General features: G+C 39.5%; 1 protein-coding gene across 1 annotated transcript in view; it reads left to right on the top strand.

Annotated features, from left to right (window-relative positions):
* Positions 1-19,626, top strand: part of LOC118413024 (serine/threonine-protein phosphatase 2A 55 kDa regulatory subunit B beta isoform-like) — a gene marked incomplete in the record, with an annotated part of 34,409 nt that overhangs the window by 9,455 nt on the left and 5,328 nt on the right. The window contains 3 exon segments of the mRNA XM_035816152.1: positions 10,954-11,037; positions 13,676-13,776; positions 16,966-17,131. Coding sequence (XP_035672045.1) covers positions 10,954-11,037; positions 13,676-13,776; positions 16,966-17,131 — 351 coding nt within the window.

Raw genomic sequence — 19,626 nt, 5'->3', positions numbered from 1 at the left:
GAAAAATCCGCACCGAAGCAGTTTCGGAGCGTTCATTATGACAAATTTATCAGCGTTTGACCTACCAGTGCAGATGCATCTGTATTAATTTTTGCATCATGAACGAGGCCTTATACATGTATTTTTGTCCAGGTCATGGAGGTGTATGGTCCTGTATAATGGTGGGTACTGATAAATAAACAATTTAACAAATCATACCGACAGGCATTCACGTATTTAAGGGCTTTCAAGTCCAAGAAAATAACGAGTGAATTAGAGAATAGTTGGTACTTGATAGTCATTTTTGCCGAGTTTCTACAGTCAAGCTTGATATAAAACAGAGGCAGTTTGTGTTGTTTACATGAAGATATGATTTTAAAACGGCAATGGACATTGGATACTCAACCAAACAGAATCCTTTGTAGTGAAATGGACCATAGTTTTGGGTATCGCCCATTCACAAGTTTTCACAGTTAATTAGCTTCAGGTTCAGGTCCGGACTTGGACCTGGACCGTACCTGTACCTGAACTGTACCTGTACCTGAATTTTCTGTACCGGCACCCACCCCTAGTCTGGTATTAACAGAATCCTCAGACTCAGATGTACATTGTTGGCAGTCTTACTGTGCAAGTTCCTTAGGGATACATGTTATTTCTTCAAGTTAAGTACATCAGAAAATGCAATCAATTATTAAGAAGTACCAACATAGCTGTTTGATTGGGTTTTGTGAAGGTGAGCCTTCTTCAATTTATTGTCTCAGTAGCAATGCTAGAACTGAAGCTTATTCTGAAACATTTGTCATATTTGATAAAGGGATATTTTTCTGTCTTGAAGTGATTTTAGTTATCCTTTGTTGATGTCCATTGATTTGTACTGGAAATTTTAGTATCAATGGAACAACATCTTAAGCTCAACCAGATGATTTGAACAAGACAAAAAAGAATGTTGCATAGGGAATAGATTCAGTAATTATCATTGTGGCTTATAGGTTATGCCTTCATCGGTAAAATTTTTCGTATAATCGTATTTTCTCAAATAAAGTACACACTTGTTGTAACTTTCCAACAAAAATTTATGAAAAATTTCAGAAACGCAGACAAGAGCATAACTCCAAAGTACGTTTATCAGATTATTTTACGCCTGGCGTTTCAGCTTACGAATTTCTTGCATCACAAATTGTATTCCAAATAACACCGGTCCCTCTCCTTTCCAATATGGAAAATTTATCGATTGATTTGATTTTAATTATTGTAACAATTTTAGATAGCTAAGTTTTGTCGTGTGTCCTATTTCTGATGCAAGTCACGCAGCAGCATGTGAACGGAAAGTTTGCATGCACAATGTAACTTCATATATCTCAGTGGAGCGTATTTATTTTATTTTCCCTGGATAATTGTGATTTAAGTACAGATACCTGGGAAGGGAGAAAAACACCATAAATCCGAATATGTTCAAGATCGGCGGAGAAGGGGGGCATACTTCATTGGAGTTTTTGCATTTTACTTTTAACCCAGGCAAATTTGTCTTTCCCCAAGATGGAGGTGCGTACTTTGATAGGGGTGCGTACTTTGATAGAGAAAATATGGTACATCCAGTCCAGGCGTTTTAAGGTCTTGCTTTACAAAGACGTAGTAATGGAAGAAACAAGTCTCCTTGAATGCAATACAATTATGTAGTCATGGGTAGCCAAGGAGAAAGAAATTTCTTTCAAAGCTATTTCAATTCCCTTATGTATTATGCATGATGGCATGCAAAGGAATCTGTCCCACACCACTGAAATCTAAAGACTTTGTACTGCCAACTTCTTCATTGTGCTGCTGATCTTCTGTTGTAATTTCAACACTGGATTGTGAATACCAGTACATTTGTAACATCAAGAAGATGTTAACTTCTGAGTAAACCAAGGTTGTTTTGTGCTTTCCAAGTACTCCAGTACAGTCTGGCTTAATGCCAAACAGCATTGCTCACTGAAATGGTGAAGACTGTACCTTTTTATTGCACTTTGTATGTCATATGTTTCAGTCATGTGCTGCTGGTGTGAACTGGTTTGATTTTAATAAGGAGAAACTGCCATTAAATGATTGTTATATGGTTTTTCATTTCATTGCTTATTCACCATCTGTAGTTATGGTACAGTTTATTTAAATGCCCTCAAATATTTTGTGATTAAAGGGGTCCTTAGAAATACACATCTTTGAACAGATAATTTGTTTCCATATGATTAGATCTAAACCCTTATAGACCCAAAAGTTACTTGGTCTATGTCCAATCTACCAAAGTGCTATGATATATAAGATGGGGAGAAGCCTCTGTAGGTTGTTGGTTGGATTACAGCTATGGAGCTTGATGGATCACTGCACTCAGGCAAGAAGACAGATCCCAGTCCCTGGCAGTGCTTAGTATCGGAAATTGGCATGTCCTGTCACCCAAGATAAATGGATGGAAAGATGAAATTTCTTATTAGTATTTCAGTGGGAGGAAGTGTTAATGCATATATATACATGGTACTTTCTCATCTTGCTGGTTCAAATTGCCAAACAGTGGGAAAAGGAAGTATCATGTTTGTGTGTTGATTCAGTGTGTTTATTTTTATAAGAATGAATACGAGACATGAAAAATCCTGTCAGTAACATGTAGAATTACTACCTGTATTCGAAAATCCTATATATTGTCATTTGTAGCTTATCTGTAATGTATTGCAAAGCAAGGTAAGAATTATAAAGTAAATGTGCTATGATGAAAAATAGTCAACAACAGCATTCAGCATTTATCTACTCTTTGAGGATATTAAAGAATCCCCCCACCCCATCCTTTGAACCCTGTGCCGATAATTGCTGTGAGTGATCATGTTGCTGAAGAACATAACTACAAATACAAAGTATCATATCTTGTTATGTGACAAAGACAATGTTATATGTTCTATTTATGCCATGCAAGGTTCCAGTGGGCTTTTAGTATTCTCCTTGCCAGGTTTAAAACAGCCATTGGCAATTAGCACAGCAGGTAATATTTCATTCATTTAGACATCAGGCCTACAAGGGACTCATTAGTTTTTTGACAGCTGAGTATCATACTCCTTTCTCAAGCTATTTTCATGTCGACTGTTTTATCCTGGGGGAATTGTTCATACTAGTGTATATGGAAATAGCGTCGCAATTAAAATTTGATTTGTCGCAAGGTTGGTATCCAGGCTAGATGTTGTTTTGTTATTGATGAAGTGGCAGACCAGACTGTCAGGTGACACAGTTTCCAATATCCAAGTCTAACAGTGACAGATGAGGATCCCCAGAAATTGCTGAAATCAGTAGGAACCAGATAGGTTTGGACCAAATCCACAAAGGAAACAGGTGTAATTTTTAGACTTAAAGACTTATGCAAAATCCCTGGAATCAATGAATGTAAAATAGACATGACAACCAGAAAAGGCAGATAAAGGTGAATTGAAAGCTGGCATTCCATCCTGGCATGAAGTAGTCTACTATTAAATTTGATTGTAAACTACTTTGTAATGACATTGAAGAAAATTCAATCTTAGGCTGTAATTGCAGAGAGCAGTTACAAAATTGAGCCAGGATTGACACTAAGTTATGTTTATGTTTATCTGTCTTGTCATCATCAGTATCATCATCAATCATTGTGTCCATTGTCTGAAAAAAGATACCAAGTGTAAAAAAGCTACCAGATGTCCTTTATGTTTTTTCATGTTAACTACTTTGGTGAATATGAGAAGTTGAGAATTTCATGATAATACTTAATAGGTACATTATAGCATTTCTGATCAGGAAGGCACAGCCATTAGTGATACTAGCTAACATCAATTTTTGCAAATGCTGTTATGAATTTTGTATACGGCAAGATAATCCTGTCGCTGAAAAAATTAGTCATTACAAGTTCTATTCTGGGTGATTTTCCAGTGGCAAATTTATTGGGAAAAAGTGAGATGTTGATTGATTACAATCCAAGAGAAAACTGGGACAAGTATTTTGATCGCAAAGGAATACATGACATAGAAATAGTCTCTCACTGTTCTTTGGGATAATCTGTCATTTTTAGATTAAGAAATACATAGTCATCAATTTCATGCCACATATGGGATGCATCTCATCGAGCAAATTCCTATCTTGCGATGACCAAATGGGTGCAGAAGACAGCCTTCCTGGTGCTAACCCTGCCCTGGTGCTGACCCTGTCCTTGGTGCTGAACCTGTCCTTGGTGCTGATCCTGTCCTTGGTGCTGACCCTGTTCCCTGGTGCTGATCCTGTCCCTGGTGCTGACCCTGTCCCTGGTGCTGAACCTGTCCTTGGTGCTGAACCTGTCCCTGGCCTGGTGCTGACCCTGTTCCCTGGTGCTGATCCTGTCCCTGGTGCTGACCCTGTCCCTGGTGCTGAACCTGTCCTTGGTAATGATCCTGTCCCTGGTGCTGACCCTGTCCTTGGTGCTGATCCTGTCCTTGGTGCTGATCCTGTCCCTGGTGCTGATCCTGTCCGTGGTGCTGACCCTGTCCTTGGTACTGACCCTGTCCTTGGTGCTGACCCTGTCCTTGGTGCTGACCATGTCCTTGGTGCTGACCCTGTCCTTGGTGCTGATCCTGTCCTTGGTGCTGACCCTGTCCTTGGTGCTGACCCTGTTCCTAGTGCTGATCCTGTCCTTGGTGCTGACCCTGTCCTTCGTGCTGAACCTGTCCTTGGTGCTGACCCTGTCCTTGGTGCTGATCCTGTCCTTGGTGCTGACCCTGTTCCTACTGCTGACCCTGTCCTTGGTGCTGACCCTGTCCTTGGTGCTGACCCTGCCCCTACTGCTGACCCTGTCCTTCGTGCTGAACCTGTCCTTGGTCCTGAACCTGTTAATTTCTTAAGTTACTGGTTCTTGTGATGAACTCATGACCGTGAAACCAGTGTTTGCAATACTGCAGAGTACTGTAAGTCTCTTTAGATCCGCGGCGCCTAAAATCCGCGGTTTCGGTCAAATGACCAATCCGCGCTGTCTTCAGATTCGCGGTGGACGATGTGTGGGAAAAAGAGTTCGCGACCGAGTACTTAGCGCTAGCGCAAGTTTACGCGTAATAACACGTGGGTTGAACTATATATTTTCGGCGAATTTACCGACAGTCCGTAAGGCAATATTAATCATTTTCGATAGTATTTCACTTTTGCATGGTCAGGAAAATCTCGAAAATGTTGAGACAATGTTAATTAGCGAGAAATCAAGGAGAAATTGGCAAGTTTGTGTTTAGTTCTGACGGCGGCACAGATTGGCAAGATGGCGCCTTGGAGGTCATGTAGGGTCATCGGGACAGTCGATTATAGTATGGGTGAAAATGCTTCCAGCAGTGCAATTGTGCTCTAATTTAACCATAAAAAAATGCACAACTATTTATCACATATGTTGTATGATTATAAAGGACATATATTTAAGGAGTGTGTGATTTTATACTTTATTCATTTGACAAGTAAAGGTGTTTGTATCTTCTTTTAAAAAAGTGTTCGCCCATGCTGCTTGGGAAATCCCAAGCTAGTCACAACAAGCTTGTAGAAGCGTCGGTTTTCGGTTGTTTAAAAGAACCTTTCTATGGAAGTGCAAACATGGATTCAGGAATAAAAAGGTCAAATACAGGTTGGTTGACAACTGGAGCACAGAGTGAACATTTTATAGAAACTGTAGGCATGATTTTTTTGTCTTTTTCTCGGCGTCTTGATTCCAAGCCAAGCTCGTCGAGAACAAAGGATTATGGCGATCGAGGTTTCAGACAACTTTGTAGCTTTGCATTTTCGAAATCTGTGAATCAAACAGTCACCGTCAACGGCAGCTACTAAGTATATTTTAGTACGAATATGATGGAGTGTAAACCGGAGTTATGGAAGAGAACGCTGGAATAGAACTTCAAAGTGATCCGATGTTACGAGAAATTATGCTGCGCGTGGCCTCGTATTATTTTTTTTCGGCACGCGGTATACGGCCGATTTTGTTTTCCTTTACTGTTCTTTGTAAGAAGTAACTAAATTATTGAAGCCAGGCATTACTTGTGTACATATGTATACTTTGAATAAAATTTTGATATCGTTTACATGATCGCATGTGTGTTGTTTTTGCATCACTCCTTGCTTTTATCTTACTAGTATCTCGAGGTCGGCCGTGAATTTGGGGAGGGGGGCACATTTGCACCAAACACATCCGCGGAGAAGTAGATTCGCGGTACGAAGGTCTCCGCGAATACCGCGAATCTAAAAACACCCCGGAAATAAAGAGACTTACAGTATGTGACTAGTGCTACTTAAGAAATTACAATCACAGTGAATACTACATTTTGTCACTACCACATGATTAAGAAATTAAGATCATTGTGAACTTAAAAAAGTATTTACAGTAAGCCAATGTCCATCATAGGATGAAAATGATCTTTACTTTTTTTTAATCAATATTGGTGCCCTTCCTCTGCTGAGCAGATAATTACTGTTGAGTACTGTAGCATTCTCTGGGTAGTCATTGGAAATGACACATTGAAAGTGAGTGCATTTAAAGAGGAGATGTAGTAGGAAAGGTCAGGATGTGACCACACATTTATATCTGGCAAATTACTTGCTGTCCATACTATTATTCATCATCTCCGACTTAGGTACACTATTGAGCAATAAGTGACCCCAGAGACCCATAATCAGTAGAATGGCCACTGTCTGAAAAGGAATGAGGGGGTGGGGTCAAAACGCTTGCTATGGTTTGATGAAATTGTGCTACATGAGCCATGAAATTCCAGTCCTTGATTGTTAGCAGCGACTGGTTCCTTCTTCTGGAAACAGAAAGGGAAAGAAATTACAGAGAAACTGACAAATGTTATCTTTTTTGTTTTCAATTAGGCAGTATTTTTGATCCATAGAATCGCTCTACTCATTTTTTTTTAGGCCTATTGGGTTTTGATGTAGCGGCGTATTGTCTAGTGCTGGATGAAATCATGTCAGAATCAGTGACAGCCAGTATTATTAATGGGAGCTGGGGAAATCCAAGCCTTTGGAGTGAGTTAATGTAATATGTTCACTTTACTTCAGGGAATCTTATATAACAGACCCATTAATGGTAAGTTGGAAACAGCAAGGACTTAAATGGATATTGGAGCTTTAGTCAATTTGAATGTTGGGAAATGGAACAAACATGCCAAGTAAGCTAGTGTTGGTTGTGTAAAGCTAAGATCCATTTTTGTCAAGGTATTGATTTGTTTTAGAATAACTTTTCAAAGCTTTGTGCCTGATCATTATAGCTGGTGCTCATACGTTATATGTTTTATCAATAGATACTTTTAAAAGAAGTAAGAAGATTGTATATCTCATCTTGAAGGGGATACACAGCACAACTTCTCAATGGGTAGAGGATGGATATTTCCACAGGAATAGGCTTTAGGTAAAGTAGTTCCTTTGACCATCCCAGCCGTCATCTTATCAGGCAGAGCGTGTGAACTGTAGCAGCTGACAGGTAAATCAGCAGGAGATGGAGACTGTCATCCATAGTTGTAGTCTGATTGAGAAGAGGCACTGTTGACAGGCCATTCCACTGAGCTCTGCCATTTCCTCTGACCTTCATGTCAAGGGCATGGAATTGTGCCTGGTCAGGGGATGATTGACTAAGCTGCTGTAAAGAAGGCCCTCACGATAATGAATCTTTTGATGTCTCTTAAACAGGCAGGAGCACAAAGTGGAACATAAAACATTAAAAAACATAGACTCTGGCCTGTCATGAATCACAAGCGACATCTGATAAATGAAAAGATACCGCATGGAAGCAAAGTTATGCTCATGATATGTAGAGTACAGCTGTCTCTGATGGCACTGTCTGTTACATTTCTTAAGCTATAGTGAACAATTGTCATAAATGCATCATGTGAGCAAGTACATAGAGATCTGTATATCATGATAAATAAGACACCCACCTTGGCTGCATTGTGGTTTATAGTTAATCTATAGTTTTAACTTCTAAATTGCTACCTACATATAGAATGAGAAAAAGGTTTATCAGTTGTGTAAATTTAGAAATGAAAAGTTACATTACATGCCTAGATTATGTATAATAACCTTCTGTTAGATATCTTGGCTATGTACAAGATTGTATAGTTATGGTATGTCAGATCTGCCATGATTCAAAATATTGTGCTTTATTCAACAACAGCACATATGCCATTGCCAGATTTGATTGAAAAAAGAATCTTGTTTTCTGATCAAAGTCTCTGATTCCTTTGAAATAAAATCAAGAAAAGAGTGGATTTGGGCCCGGTCCTTGTTTGTATAAAACAACTTTCCCACTGTTGAAATCAAAGCCGTGTTATTGATTTAAATGTGGGTTGTACCTTTACTTGCATTTGTAAATGTTCCAGGAAAAGCTAATGTGGAAAAGTTCTTTTGTATTTCTTCTAAAAAAAGGAAGCCAGCATTATAAATGAAAAGTTTGAATAAAAGACAGTGCCTATATCCTGAAAAAATTGTCTGCATTGGTCCATGTTCAACAGCTTTAGGCCATTTTTTTTTAGGTTGATGGTAATGTGGCCTGCATCACTGGGCTTTAAACCTGAAAAATATATCACTAGCATAGTTGTGCAGGGTAAAGATAATATCGGTCCCTTAAGTTGCCGCTGTAACCCCATAACTGTGTTGCACACTACTGCCAGGAGGACATTACAGATCATATAGTAAAGATAATGGATTAAAGGATCGTGGATAAGCCAATAAATTATGTTCTGTTTGGGAGGAAAAAAAACAATTCTTCTATAATCCATTTATAAGTGTTGACAACTTCAAGAAGATGTTGAATTATATCATACATTTGCGTGGATGTGACATGTCACATGAATTATGATAAGTTTTGTATAAATTTGCCTTGTTTTAATACCAGTTAGTTGAGCAGTTGTTAGTAATAAATGACACAGATATTTTATTGGCTTCACCAGAACATAATGGAAAATTGGATGGTTGCTTATGACAAAGCTGATGCAGGGATACCAGTCTAATTTAAACCTTAACTACATTAGAAATAAATCAGCATTGTGATTCTTTTAATAGGAAGAATGTTCGAATATTTAATTGCAACTGATGAGGATAGGGAGCAACTGTCCTCACATGAAATTGGCAACCTGCCTTATCCATGAATTCCTCTCAATTACAGACATGGTCAGATTGTGCTCTCCTAAATTTGATTTCTTAGACTGAATAAAGATGGATAGTGGCAGAGAAGACCATCGTTGTCCAAAGAGGAGGGGCAAAAAGCAAGGTTTCTTCTGCATATTGATTACAAACCTGAGCAATTTACTGGTACAGTTTGTACAGATATGATAATGTAGATAAAGTGGGCATGTTGCAACATGCCATTCTCACAAGAAATGTGATGAATTACTCCTTGTATAGCTCTGCCTTCTAGGATAGCTTAAATGCCATACATAATGGATCAGGATTGAGGATGTTTATGGCTTTTGAAATTAAAAGAAGTATTTTGTTCACTGAGGAAGACCCACAGAGTCAGTCCTGTCAGATTGTCAGTATGTCAGAAATCCTAGCAGATATTTTTTATGAACTCCCTGGAGAACATAAAGCAGGTCTGGTTATAGTGCTCGAGATATATGATATGGTGCAAGGTAGATCCATTGGAATACACCATCCAGATCTATCTGGGTCTTCCCAAAAGGTAGTTTCTTCTTAAATATCAGTCGTCACCGGTGCCCTGATTTTGGTACATTAGAAAGAGCTTAATAGGGCTGTGCTCCATATTCAAGATGGGCAGGTGCAGAGCGTGGCTTGGCCATTACTGTGTCCTGTTTACTGATTTGGCCCCCATCTCGGGGTGGTGATAAGTAGCGGTATGCATGCGCCACGGTTGCCGCATATCGATTGCTAAGCCCCCAAGAGGCTGGAGAGGCCCAGGGCATTGTGGGATCACGTGGAGGTGCACTGGAGGTTATGTGAGTGTGGAGGGGCTGTTGTATCTTTGGACATTCTCACCCAGGGAGGCCACTTTGGATCAGGCATTCCCCCTGTCCACCTGGACATGCAACTTTTGGGAAAAACAGGCTCAAGATGTGCTTGGATACGATGGAGGAAAGCGAAGGTAGTGATTTTTGTATGCAGAGGAAGGGAGGGAGGCGGAGGAGGATGCTGTGTACATGATGAGGGATGCATCTGATGAATAGGCAATGATGTTTTTCCACCAGTGTCAGGCTGCGCTTGGGTAGAGCCAGTAAAGGAGGTCAATAGGCTGTAAGAAGTTAATCATGGATTTGAAGAGATGCGGCAGATTTTTGCACAGGTGACCGGTAGATCTTCAAGAAAACAGGACGGGCATGTATTTCTTGTCCACATGGTGATTTCTTGTATATAGAGTAATTCTATTGTGGGTAGTTTTATTGGGCAATTGTGCATCTAATCAAATTGATCTGTGGCGACAACGTTTATGTATTACCGGGCATGTTAGTCATGACTAATCCATTTTTGTGCATTTCCAAAGATAAATCTTCCTGGCTGATGTTGCATGCACATCTGTGTTCTACCTGCTCCCAGGCATGGTGTTGTGTTTGTGCCTTTAGCCCCTGGCCATGTGGAAAACCCAGCAGATAAATCTACAGTGGCTTTATGAAGGCATTGATGTATGGATAACGACAGCCATTCTAGCCTGCCGGTATTTGATTATACCATGGGGGGAAAAACACTAACCAGGCTGGGCCCCTGACAGAAGAGGCTGGTATTGTTGAGTACACACTGCATGAGTCTGTTCCCACCACAAAAGGAAATTTCTGATGAAGGAGAACTGCTCCCCTCTTTGGGACCAACAGCATTGTGTGAATGATGGATGTCTGCTGGGCAAGCAAATATATTACCTTTTAATTGGATGTTCTTCGTGGAAAATGTCATGCCTACGTCAAGACTGGTACTATATCAGTGTGTGGTTTGATACCTAGGTGGTGTTTCTGTTGAGAAATGAGTGCCAATAATTATCTTTTCCTCAAGAAAACGGTACTCGCGAGACTGAGCACATGTTGCCAGGAAGTGAAGATGTAGGCTCAGATTGTGAAGACGGCGACATTTGCAATGGTAAGGCCCGGCCTGTTCATGTTCCTTATATTCATTGGCTTGTTTTATTGGTCCAACATACTGTGTATGGCTTGGTTTGCGGTTTTGATAAAAAGGAGAAATGCTAGCCATAATGTAAGGCAAAGACTCGTCTCCCTCGGGTGCCACTAACATCAGCTTCGACATATCAAGTGTATGTATTTGTCATAAGTAATGTATTTTCAGTATGTTTAGGTGCATCACTAATTACCATCGTAAATTTTAACTCCAGCTGTGTCCATGTAAAGATTGAAATTCTGTTAGCCATGTTCTTCTTGTTATAATAATCTTTGCATATGGGGCAGCTTTCCTCTGAATACCTCCAAATGACTGGCTGTCTCTCCAATAAGAAGCTACTGGATTACATGTAGGATCTCCTGTCAGTCGTGCTGGGATAATAACTGTAGGTGTGGTGGGGGTTTCATTAATCTGTCCGGCTATGAAAGTCTGAATAATGTATGGTCCTGCAGAGGTGGATAAACGATGGACAGTATTGTAACAGGCATGTCAAGGTCACCATGTAAAGACTCCAAAGATGGGTTTAGCGTTGGCTTGCTGAAAACTAATGCCTGTAAAGTACCCAGTGTCATGCAATGTCACCCATGGAATAGACGTATGGTGTTATCCTACATGTCGTTTATCCTGATAGATATAAACGAAGAGTTCTACAGCTAAATTTAGTAGAAATGCGCATATGGTACATTCATTACTACAGGTATTGTGATGACCTTTCTCATCATCGAGTAAGTAATGATTTCTACTACATTGCCACATGATTTGATTGGGATGGGTGAACATCTCCATGAAAAAACACACCTGAGAAATGGGTCGTGTCTCCGCACCCATTCCCCTGCTTCCGTGCTGCCACCTGTTTGCGACCATTGGTAACTGTACCATGGATTGTAGGTCTAAGAAGACCACATCTTGAAAATATTGATGATAGTCAATGATTTATCATCTAATCATGTAAAATTATATGCTTTTTTTACACAATTGTAGCAAGATCCCACCATACAATATAGATACGTCATTTTGACAACTTCTTAGTCAGTTTTGACATGGGCAAAATGGAAAATTTTGTTTTCATTGCACCAATGTCCTTAAGGGAATGTCATGCTTAAATTCTAAACTTAAAAAAAAAAAATAACCAGCACAATGCTTTGGCTACGTGTGTTAGAATACAAATTATCCATAATGATGTTGGATATTGCTATGTATCGTACTGTGATTGTTAGATTGTTTCTGATTAAGAAGTTGTACAGTTACCACCATGGCCTGTAATATTTCTATTTCAGTCCATGCAATCAGTTCTTCATTAATCAGTCAACATAAATGAGTCATTTTGCTTCATCAGCTCAAAGATAGTCTACACATACAGCAAACAGATGGAAGTCCCCTAATGAATAATGTAGAGAGATTACTTGTAAGTTGAAGTGAAGTAGGGAAAACATTTTTTGAAACATTCCTGTTCATGAGAAAGCTTTGGCTGTTGTTTATTTTTAAACTAAAAGGTGATACTGTCAGACAGAGCATAAGTCTTCCCTGGGGAATGAAGTGCATCTGTGTGGATGTCACCAATAACCTTCCACACTGCTTCATTATTCATGTAGGTACTGTAATGGCCACTAATAGCTGTATGTAGACAAAGATCAACCAAATGATCTCCTGTCATGAATGTCTGTCAGATTGTTTTGATGTAATTCCGTTGATACATGGTAATATTTGCTACTTAGAGAATTATGTGTTACTTTGTATGCCAGTTTTCTTGCTGCATCGTTGTGTCGATTGGGTTAGCTGGCTGAATGCTTTTCAACAGTGATTATGAATTTGTACCTAATTAATACATATTTATATATTGTATTGAAGATCTCGTCAAAGAATATAGTAGAATGATATTGTAACATATTGAGTCTGGTGCATTGGATGGTATTGATGTTGCTTTGTTTACATTGGAGTCATGAAAGCAAATTTTTATTTCTTGTCAGTACATATATATAATATATACATATTTAATATTTTCCATGTTTTTTTCTGGTACCTTCTTCTTCTTCGTCGTGTTAATAACTATGATAACTATAATAATAACTATATTAATACCTTAATAACTATATATTCTACAGATGTAGTGGCATACAAATGCTGGTGTGTGTTGTTAAATTCTGCATAAAAGTGCAAAACATAAACCTCACAATTGTATTTATTCCTGGCCTAGACGAGGCTGGAGCTAAATGATTTTTTTTATCAGATGTAATTCATGAGTGATCAAAGCATCCATGGGCCTCATGAAATGTGGGAATGTAATATCAGTGTCTGGTTGGGTTCCAGAGATGTTGAACTATTACAACCAGCTGAGTTTTCCTGCCTACGTCAGCGTCGGACGTGGGGCTTATTGCATTTGCTGGTGCAGAAATTAGATTAAGATATCGGCGAAATCGGATGAAGGTGCTCCGTAGAAGGAGGGCATAATTGGTGAAATTGCTAGAAACGCCGTTATTTTTGGAAATTGCCACACTTCGGATGGGGCCCAACGTCCCACAAGGTGATTCAATGTGGAAGCGTGCGGGTAGCTGTGACCAGCCATTCAGCCTGTTTAACCTGTCCTGTTGTGTGTCTGTTTCAGCCGACATCATCTCCACTGTAGAGTTCAACCAGGATGGCGAGCTGCTGGCCACGGGAGACAAGGGAGGCCGTGTGGTCATATTCAAGAGGGAGCCGCCAGAGGTGAGGTCATGCCGTTTTACATGATAGTACGGCTAGTTAAGTTAGTCCTCGTGCTAAAGCAGCAACCTTGCACCGTTCTTGTGCCTAATGATGTCATTTTTGTTGTAATCATGTCTCTAGTGACACTAATTCTCACAACTGGAAATATCACCGTTTGACCTTTGTCGGACTCTAAAATTGGCAGACATTATGGGTACAAGTAGACCAATTGTAGGCCCAGCTGATTAGTCCAACATGGCGGGCGCAGTCTTCCCTCATGTCTGGTCATGAAACATCCAGAAATGTTCTGCTAAGCCATCTTTATGATATGGAAATGAAAACGGTTCTGAACAACTCTGTGCAAAGAACTTGAGTTTCAGAACCAGGAATATTACAATACATGTATGCTTTGCAACCTTTATATGATATGATTTTTTTCACCATCTTCGTCAACTTGCTGTGAGCTTATATGGTAAGCTTGATAAGTTGAAACGAACCAGCAAATGCGGCAAAGCACAGGCCTGAAGACATTGACGTCATCTTGTCGTCTTAAAAGCTACCATTGAATTTTTGAATGGCTGTGAAGGTGACCCCTCACAAAGACACCTGTCACCTTCCATACACATGTTGCAGGCAGGAATGAACACCTTACCTGACAGTCATTTGGTCAAATCACATTGACTTATCAACAAGGTTTTTGTGGGTTCAGCAGTAAAGCCTAAGATGTAAAGCGTAAATGTACAAACACAATCAGTTAAGAACAATTTCAAGATGGCTACATGATTGACAATAGGTTCAGTTGCCAGACTAATTTTGGTGTTGTGTATTCATCCGTCATGAATCTGAGTCTGAAAATTTAGCATTTTTTTCATTCAAGGAAAAGGAAGGACTGAAAAGAAAAGAAAACAAAGACTAATGGCCATTGTATAAAATAGACTGTTAGAATGTGGTTGATCATTAAAAAGAGTACTGATTACAAAATCCCATTTCAAAGTGATAACATGCTGTTATGGCAGGTCCTTGTTATGACTCTCTTTTATGCAGCACCACCAATCAGAGTATGACATTTTTATGTACATTGCAAAAAGAAGGGCTCATTCTTCCAGAGTCTCATCATACTCTGATTATACTGGCACAATAAAGCATGCATCATAAGGTAGATGCACATCTCATTTTAATTTGCAGTATGTTGATGAAGAATGTAGGAACGGCAGTGAATAACAGTTGAAAATCAGGAGGCTGTGCATTCACTGATGACAGGGATGGAGTCAGATGGGTTCTACCTAAGTGCAGCCTAATTACCCATTGAAAAGCCAGCATGTGCCTCGGAGACCCAGATTCAATTCTCGCCTCATGTTCCCACATCATGAAGTATAAACTCAATCAACGTGTATGGATCTGAGTCTTCTGACTGTAAGCTATGGCAGATGATAATGGAGGAAGAGAGCTTTGGAGAGAGAGTGCAGTGTCCTCATTTCCTCCATGGCTGTGAATATCAGATTGGTGTTTTTTGTTTTCATGGCTGAGAAGGTCTGCATTATCGACCTGTCCTGATTGTCCATGAGTACGTGGGCGTAGAAGTCTGCAAAGGTTTCAGGCCTGATGGAGGCTGGAGATTTATTGACCCCATTTCCTGCATCCATTCCCGCTGTTGATATTTGCGGAACGTGATAAGCACAGTTACTGTAGTATTCCATGTAGGCCAAAGAGATGATCCTATCAAAGGCAGAAGTAGATATGTTTTTAAAAAGGTCATGTAACCATTGCCATTTTTGTCTATTCCCATTCAATGTCAGGTGAGTTGTGTGAGTGTGGGTCTATCAAAGTTTTAGATTTTGAGAGATTGAAAAGATGACAGCAGAAAGACTTATAAAGCAACAAATTGATTTTTCTTGGCCCCAACCAAAAACATAGATGAATGGATTTCTATCAACATAGCTTTGACATTGCGTCTGAGTTCCCATTGGCTTAATCATGACCTGTATGAGGGTAATGGCATGTCCCATCAGTATATGTAACCAACAACTGTAACCTTAACCTTCCCAATTCATGCTTTTTATCATTAATCCAGGAAATTTGAATTGCACTGGCATACTGTATCATTGAACTGTATTGCCTGGAAGTCAATTAAAATCTTTCAGAACACACCAGAGGAAAATCCCTTCATCTTTTGATTTATTTATTTATTTGAATTTGCAAATAAATAAATAAATTAAAAGATGAAGGGATTTTCCTCTAGTGTTTTCTTAAAGGATGAAACAGCACCTTCTAATTGAATGGTTTTACACCAGGCAAAAGGATTGCCTGTTATTAAAAAAAAAGAAGAAGAAATTTCAGTTGTGTGATGTCAAGCGTGCAGCCCTGCAGAGGTGGCATGACAAAGCAGGAGTGATTTACATAGATATTGGCTAAATTTTAGGGTAATGACGACAGCCATATGTTCCCTCTGGTGCCATTGCCATCTGGGTTACTGCCTATGCAAATGTCATCAGCCCACATGCTGCAACATTAAAGGCCCTGTGATGAACACTGAAATACCCAATAAAGTCTTGCACTGTGAATTATTCGGTAAATGCCTAGGTAGTCAAAGCGCGAGACTCAGAAAACTACAGATTTCATATGTCTCAATTGTCCAATGCATTTGGGGATGTACATTTAAACTGATAGTTACCTGACAAGAATGGAAAAATGTTGACTGTTATTACATGTTACATAATGTTACATAACTAAGATTGCTACATCTTGTTCACCTTTGACCATTGGCTATAGCATTATCTTAGATTAAACTAATGAATTCCAGGAGGGAACTGTTTTTCTGGTCATGAAAATTTCGTCTGTCACATTGATGTGTCCATCAGTTTACTGGAAGGACATATGCCCTTTTATACAGACATTACTTCAATTATCTTAGATTAACAAGTATACAAAGACAGTCTCAGTACACTTCACTTGGTTTTAAGATTATGGATTATCAGGTATGGTTATGAAATTCAAGTTATGTAAATACATAACTTTAGTCAACAGATAACCATTAATTGTAGGGAACTATCTAGGCTATCATCTATTGAGAAAGTCCACAGGTGCTTTGTTTTTCAGGTGCAAAATGAATGATCAGGGAAACCTATTATACAGAGAGATAGTGTAGATGTTTGCCATAAAGTGCCATGTCTTGCTGTTGTTAACACACCTTTGTATCTCCGTTGCCACCAGACGAAGCAGTCCCTGCCCAGACGAGGAGAGTACAACGTGTACAGCACTTTCCAGAGCCATGAACCAGAGTTCGACTACCTGAAGAGCTTAGAAATAGAAGAGAAAATCAACAAAATAAGATGGTTACCTCGACAGAATGCTGCGTATAGCCTTCTATCTACTAATGGTAGGTTATACTCCCTATATCTTCCTCATTACACCTTCTGACACCACCACCCATGCATGCTGATTGCCTATCATATAAAATCATTTGTGTCTTTTATTGCTTAATGGAACAGAAAAACGAGCCAAAATATTATTGATAGTAAAACACACACCTGTGCAAAAAATCTTTAACATTCACATATACTCTTAAAGTACTAACAGTAATGGCATTGGGCATAACTCAACATCATAGCGTTATAAAAAGAGTGATTAATAGTATGACACATCAATAGTATAACACATACATGTGCTAAAAATCTTCAAATTTCACATATACTCCAATGACATATGCCATCACTCAACATCATTGTGGTATAAACATATGTATCCATATATTCAACAGGACGTCTTCAGGATAAATCCCAGATAAAAGGTCTTAGATGCAGCAGCCAATCAAAACCATTATGGCTTAGAGCTTTTGATGTCTTTCAGATTAAACATCCTTGTTTGATGTCATCATCACAGTATCAGTCCTGAAATGATTAATGCCAAAGTATTTAGCTGCTGTGAACCTACACACCAGCACGATGGTGACATCATTGGCTATCTCTCATGGAAATAGAACCTTAACAGCAAAAGATATTGGGTGCTCTGTTTTGGGGATTGGAAGTTGAGCCAAGTAATCATCTAACAATTTTACTCACTGGGATTGGGAGGTCTGCATTTGAAAGTGAATAATTCTCTTCGCCAATGGCGATGAGTATGTTTTTGTCGACTTGGGTCTGTATGTAGGTCAACAGCATATAACTCGAGAAATTGTGGATGGAACTTTGTGATTTTTGGTAGGTGTGTAGCGGTTGTCGAAAGGAATGCCAAGTTCGAAAACGATTTACCTGGCGTTTTCCTACGGTACTGCAGCGAGCTTGGTATGTTTTTTGCAGTTTGTTTTGGGCAGCATAAGTCAAAATCTAGCTGGGCGATTTTCAAGAAACTTGGTAGGTGTGTAGCGGTTTTGGAGAGGAAGGTCAAGTGCGAAAATGGTTTACCTGGCTCTTACCTACGGCGCTGTAGCGGGATTTGTATGTAAGTGCGTTTGTCTGTAAGCAAGATAACTCGAGAACCCTTGAATGGATCCTGATGATATTTGGTAGGTGGGTGGGGGTCAAGAAAACGAAGGTCAAGTTCGATAATGGGCCCCCTAGTGACTGCCTAAGGTACTGCAGCAAAACTTTTATTTTTGACACTTCGTGTTTTGGATATGCTGTGGTCATGATTTTTGAGTGGTAGATAGCCCTTGGGGCAGAGAGTAAGTGCTGTGAGTTTGGACCCCCTAGCGGCTTTTTGGGAACTGCAGGCACCGATTTCCTTTCAAACTTTGAACGAGAATAACTCGAGAACGTGTTGACGGATCATCAGGATTTTTTGGTATGTAGATAGAATGAGTACTTAAAATAATAATCTACATGGAAAGATGCATTTAATTGTAATCAGTGGCCAATTAACAGAAATAAACTGTTTTGTATATACATGTATCTCACTTGACCTATATCTATGGACACATCTGTTTGACAGATGTTTTTGCTGGAGGAAACACTGACAAGCCGTGAGCTGGACACTGAAAAGCTTGAAATTCTGATTGACCAGGGGTGCTATCAGGTCATCTTGTACAATCAGGTCTTGTTTTGGTAGCATTTGTGGGGTTTGGGGGTAGGTACTATTTAGTAATACATGAATAAGACCTTAAAGTCTTAAATAAAGGCATGATTTAGTAATACATGAATAAGACCTTAAAGTCTTGAATAAAGGCATGATTATTTGGCGAAGAGATGGGTTCGTTGAACTCTAGTCAGTCATGTTATGAGTTACCAGCAGGGTCTTGACAAGGGAATAATCAGTCATGTTATGAGTTACCAGCAGGGTCTTGGCAAAGGAATCCATTCCCTGGGTACTCATCTTCTTTCCATTTTCAGCCACTATATGTTCGAAATTTACAACATGGACTACTGGGAGATTTAGGGTCATGTGGAAGTTCAATATGCTGCACTAAAGGAGGTTGTGTGGGTGACAGGGGAGAACACTTGTGTGTGGAGAGCTAAGGGAGTGAAGCACATAGATTTTAGTAATTGCAGGATGATGAAATCATGGAGTGGAAAAAGTCACAAACTTCCCAAGACGACCTCTCGGGATCAATGAATACTGGTGTATGTGGACAGCTAGTTGTTATAGTATAGACAGGATTCTTAATCTTATGATGAAAGAAATTATCAGGTACCAACAAAAAGTTCTCATATTGGCCAGGTATTCCTTGTGTAGAGGTGACAGGTCACTTATCAGTCATAGTTGTACAGGCTTGCTTGCACACGGAATTTAGGAATTTGTTTCACTTCCACATTTAATTCCAGAAACTAGTCTGCCATACAGGAGTTTCTAGAGGAACTATCTCGTCCACGAGTTTGAGGGCAGAAAACTTGTGTGTAATGCCAGTTGTTGTCAGCAGAGGATTCATCACCTGTTTTG

The sequence above is a fragment of the Branchiostoma floridae genome, chromosome 4 (genome assembly GCF_000003815.2).
Source record: "Branchiostoma floridae strain S238N-H82 chromosome 4, Bfl_VNyyK, whole genome shotgun sequence".
In the NCBI taxonomy this organism is placed as follows: Eukaryota; Metazoa; Chordata; class Leptocardii; order Amphioxiformes; family Branchiostomatidae; genus Branchiostoma; species Branchiostoma floridae.
This window is presented reverse-complemented; position numbering and strand designations above follow the sequence as displayed.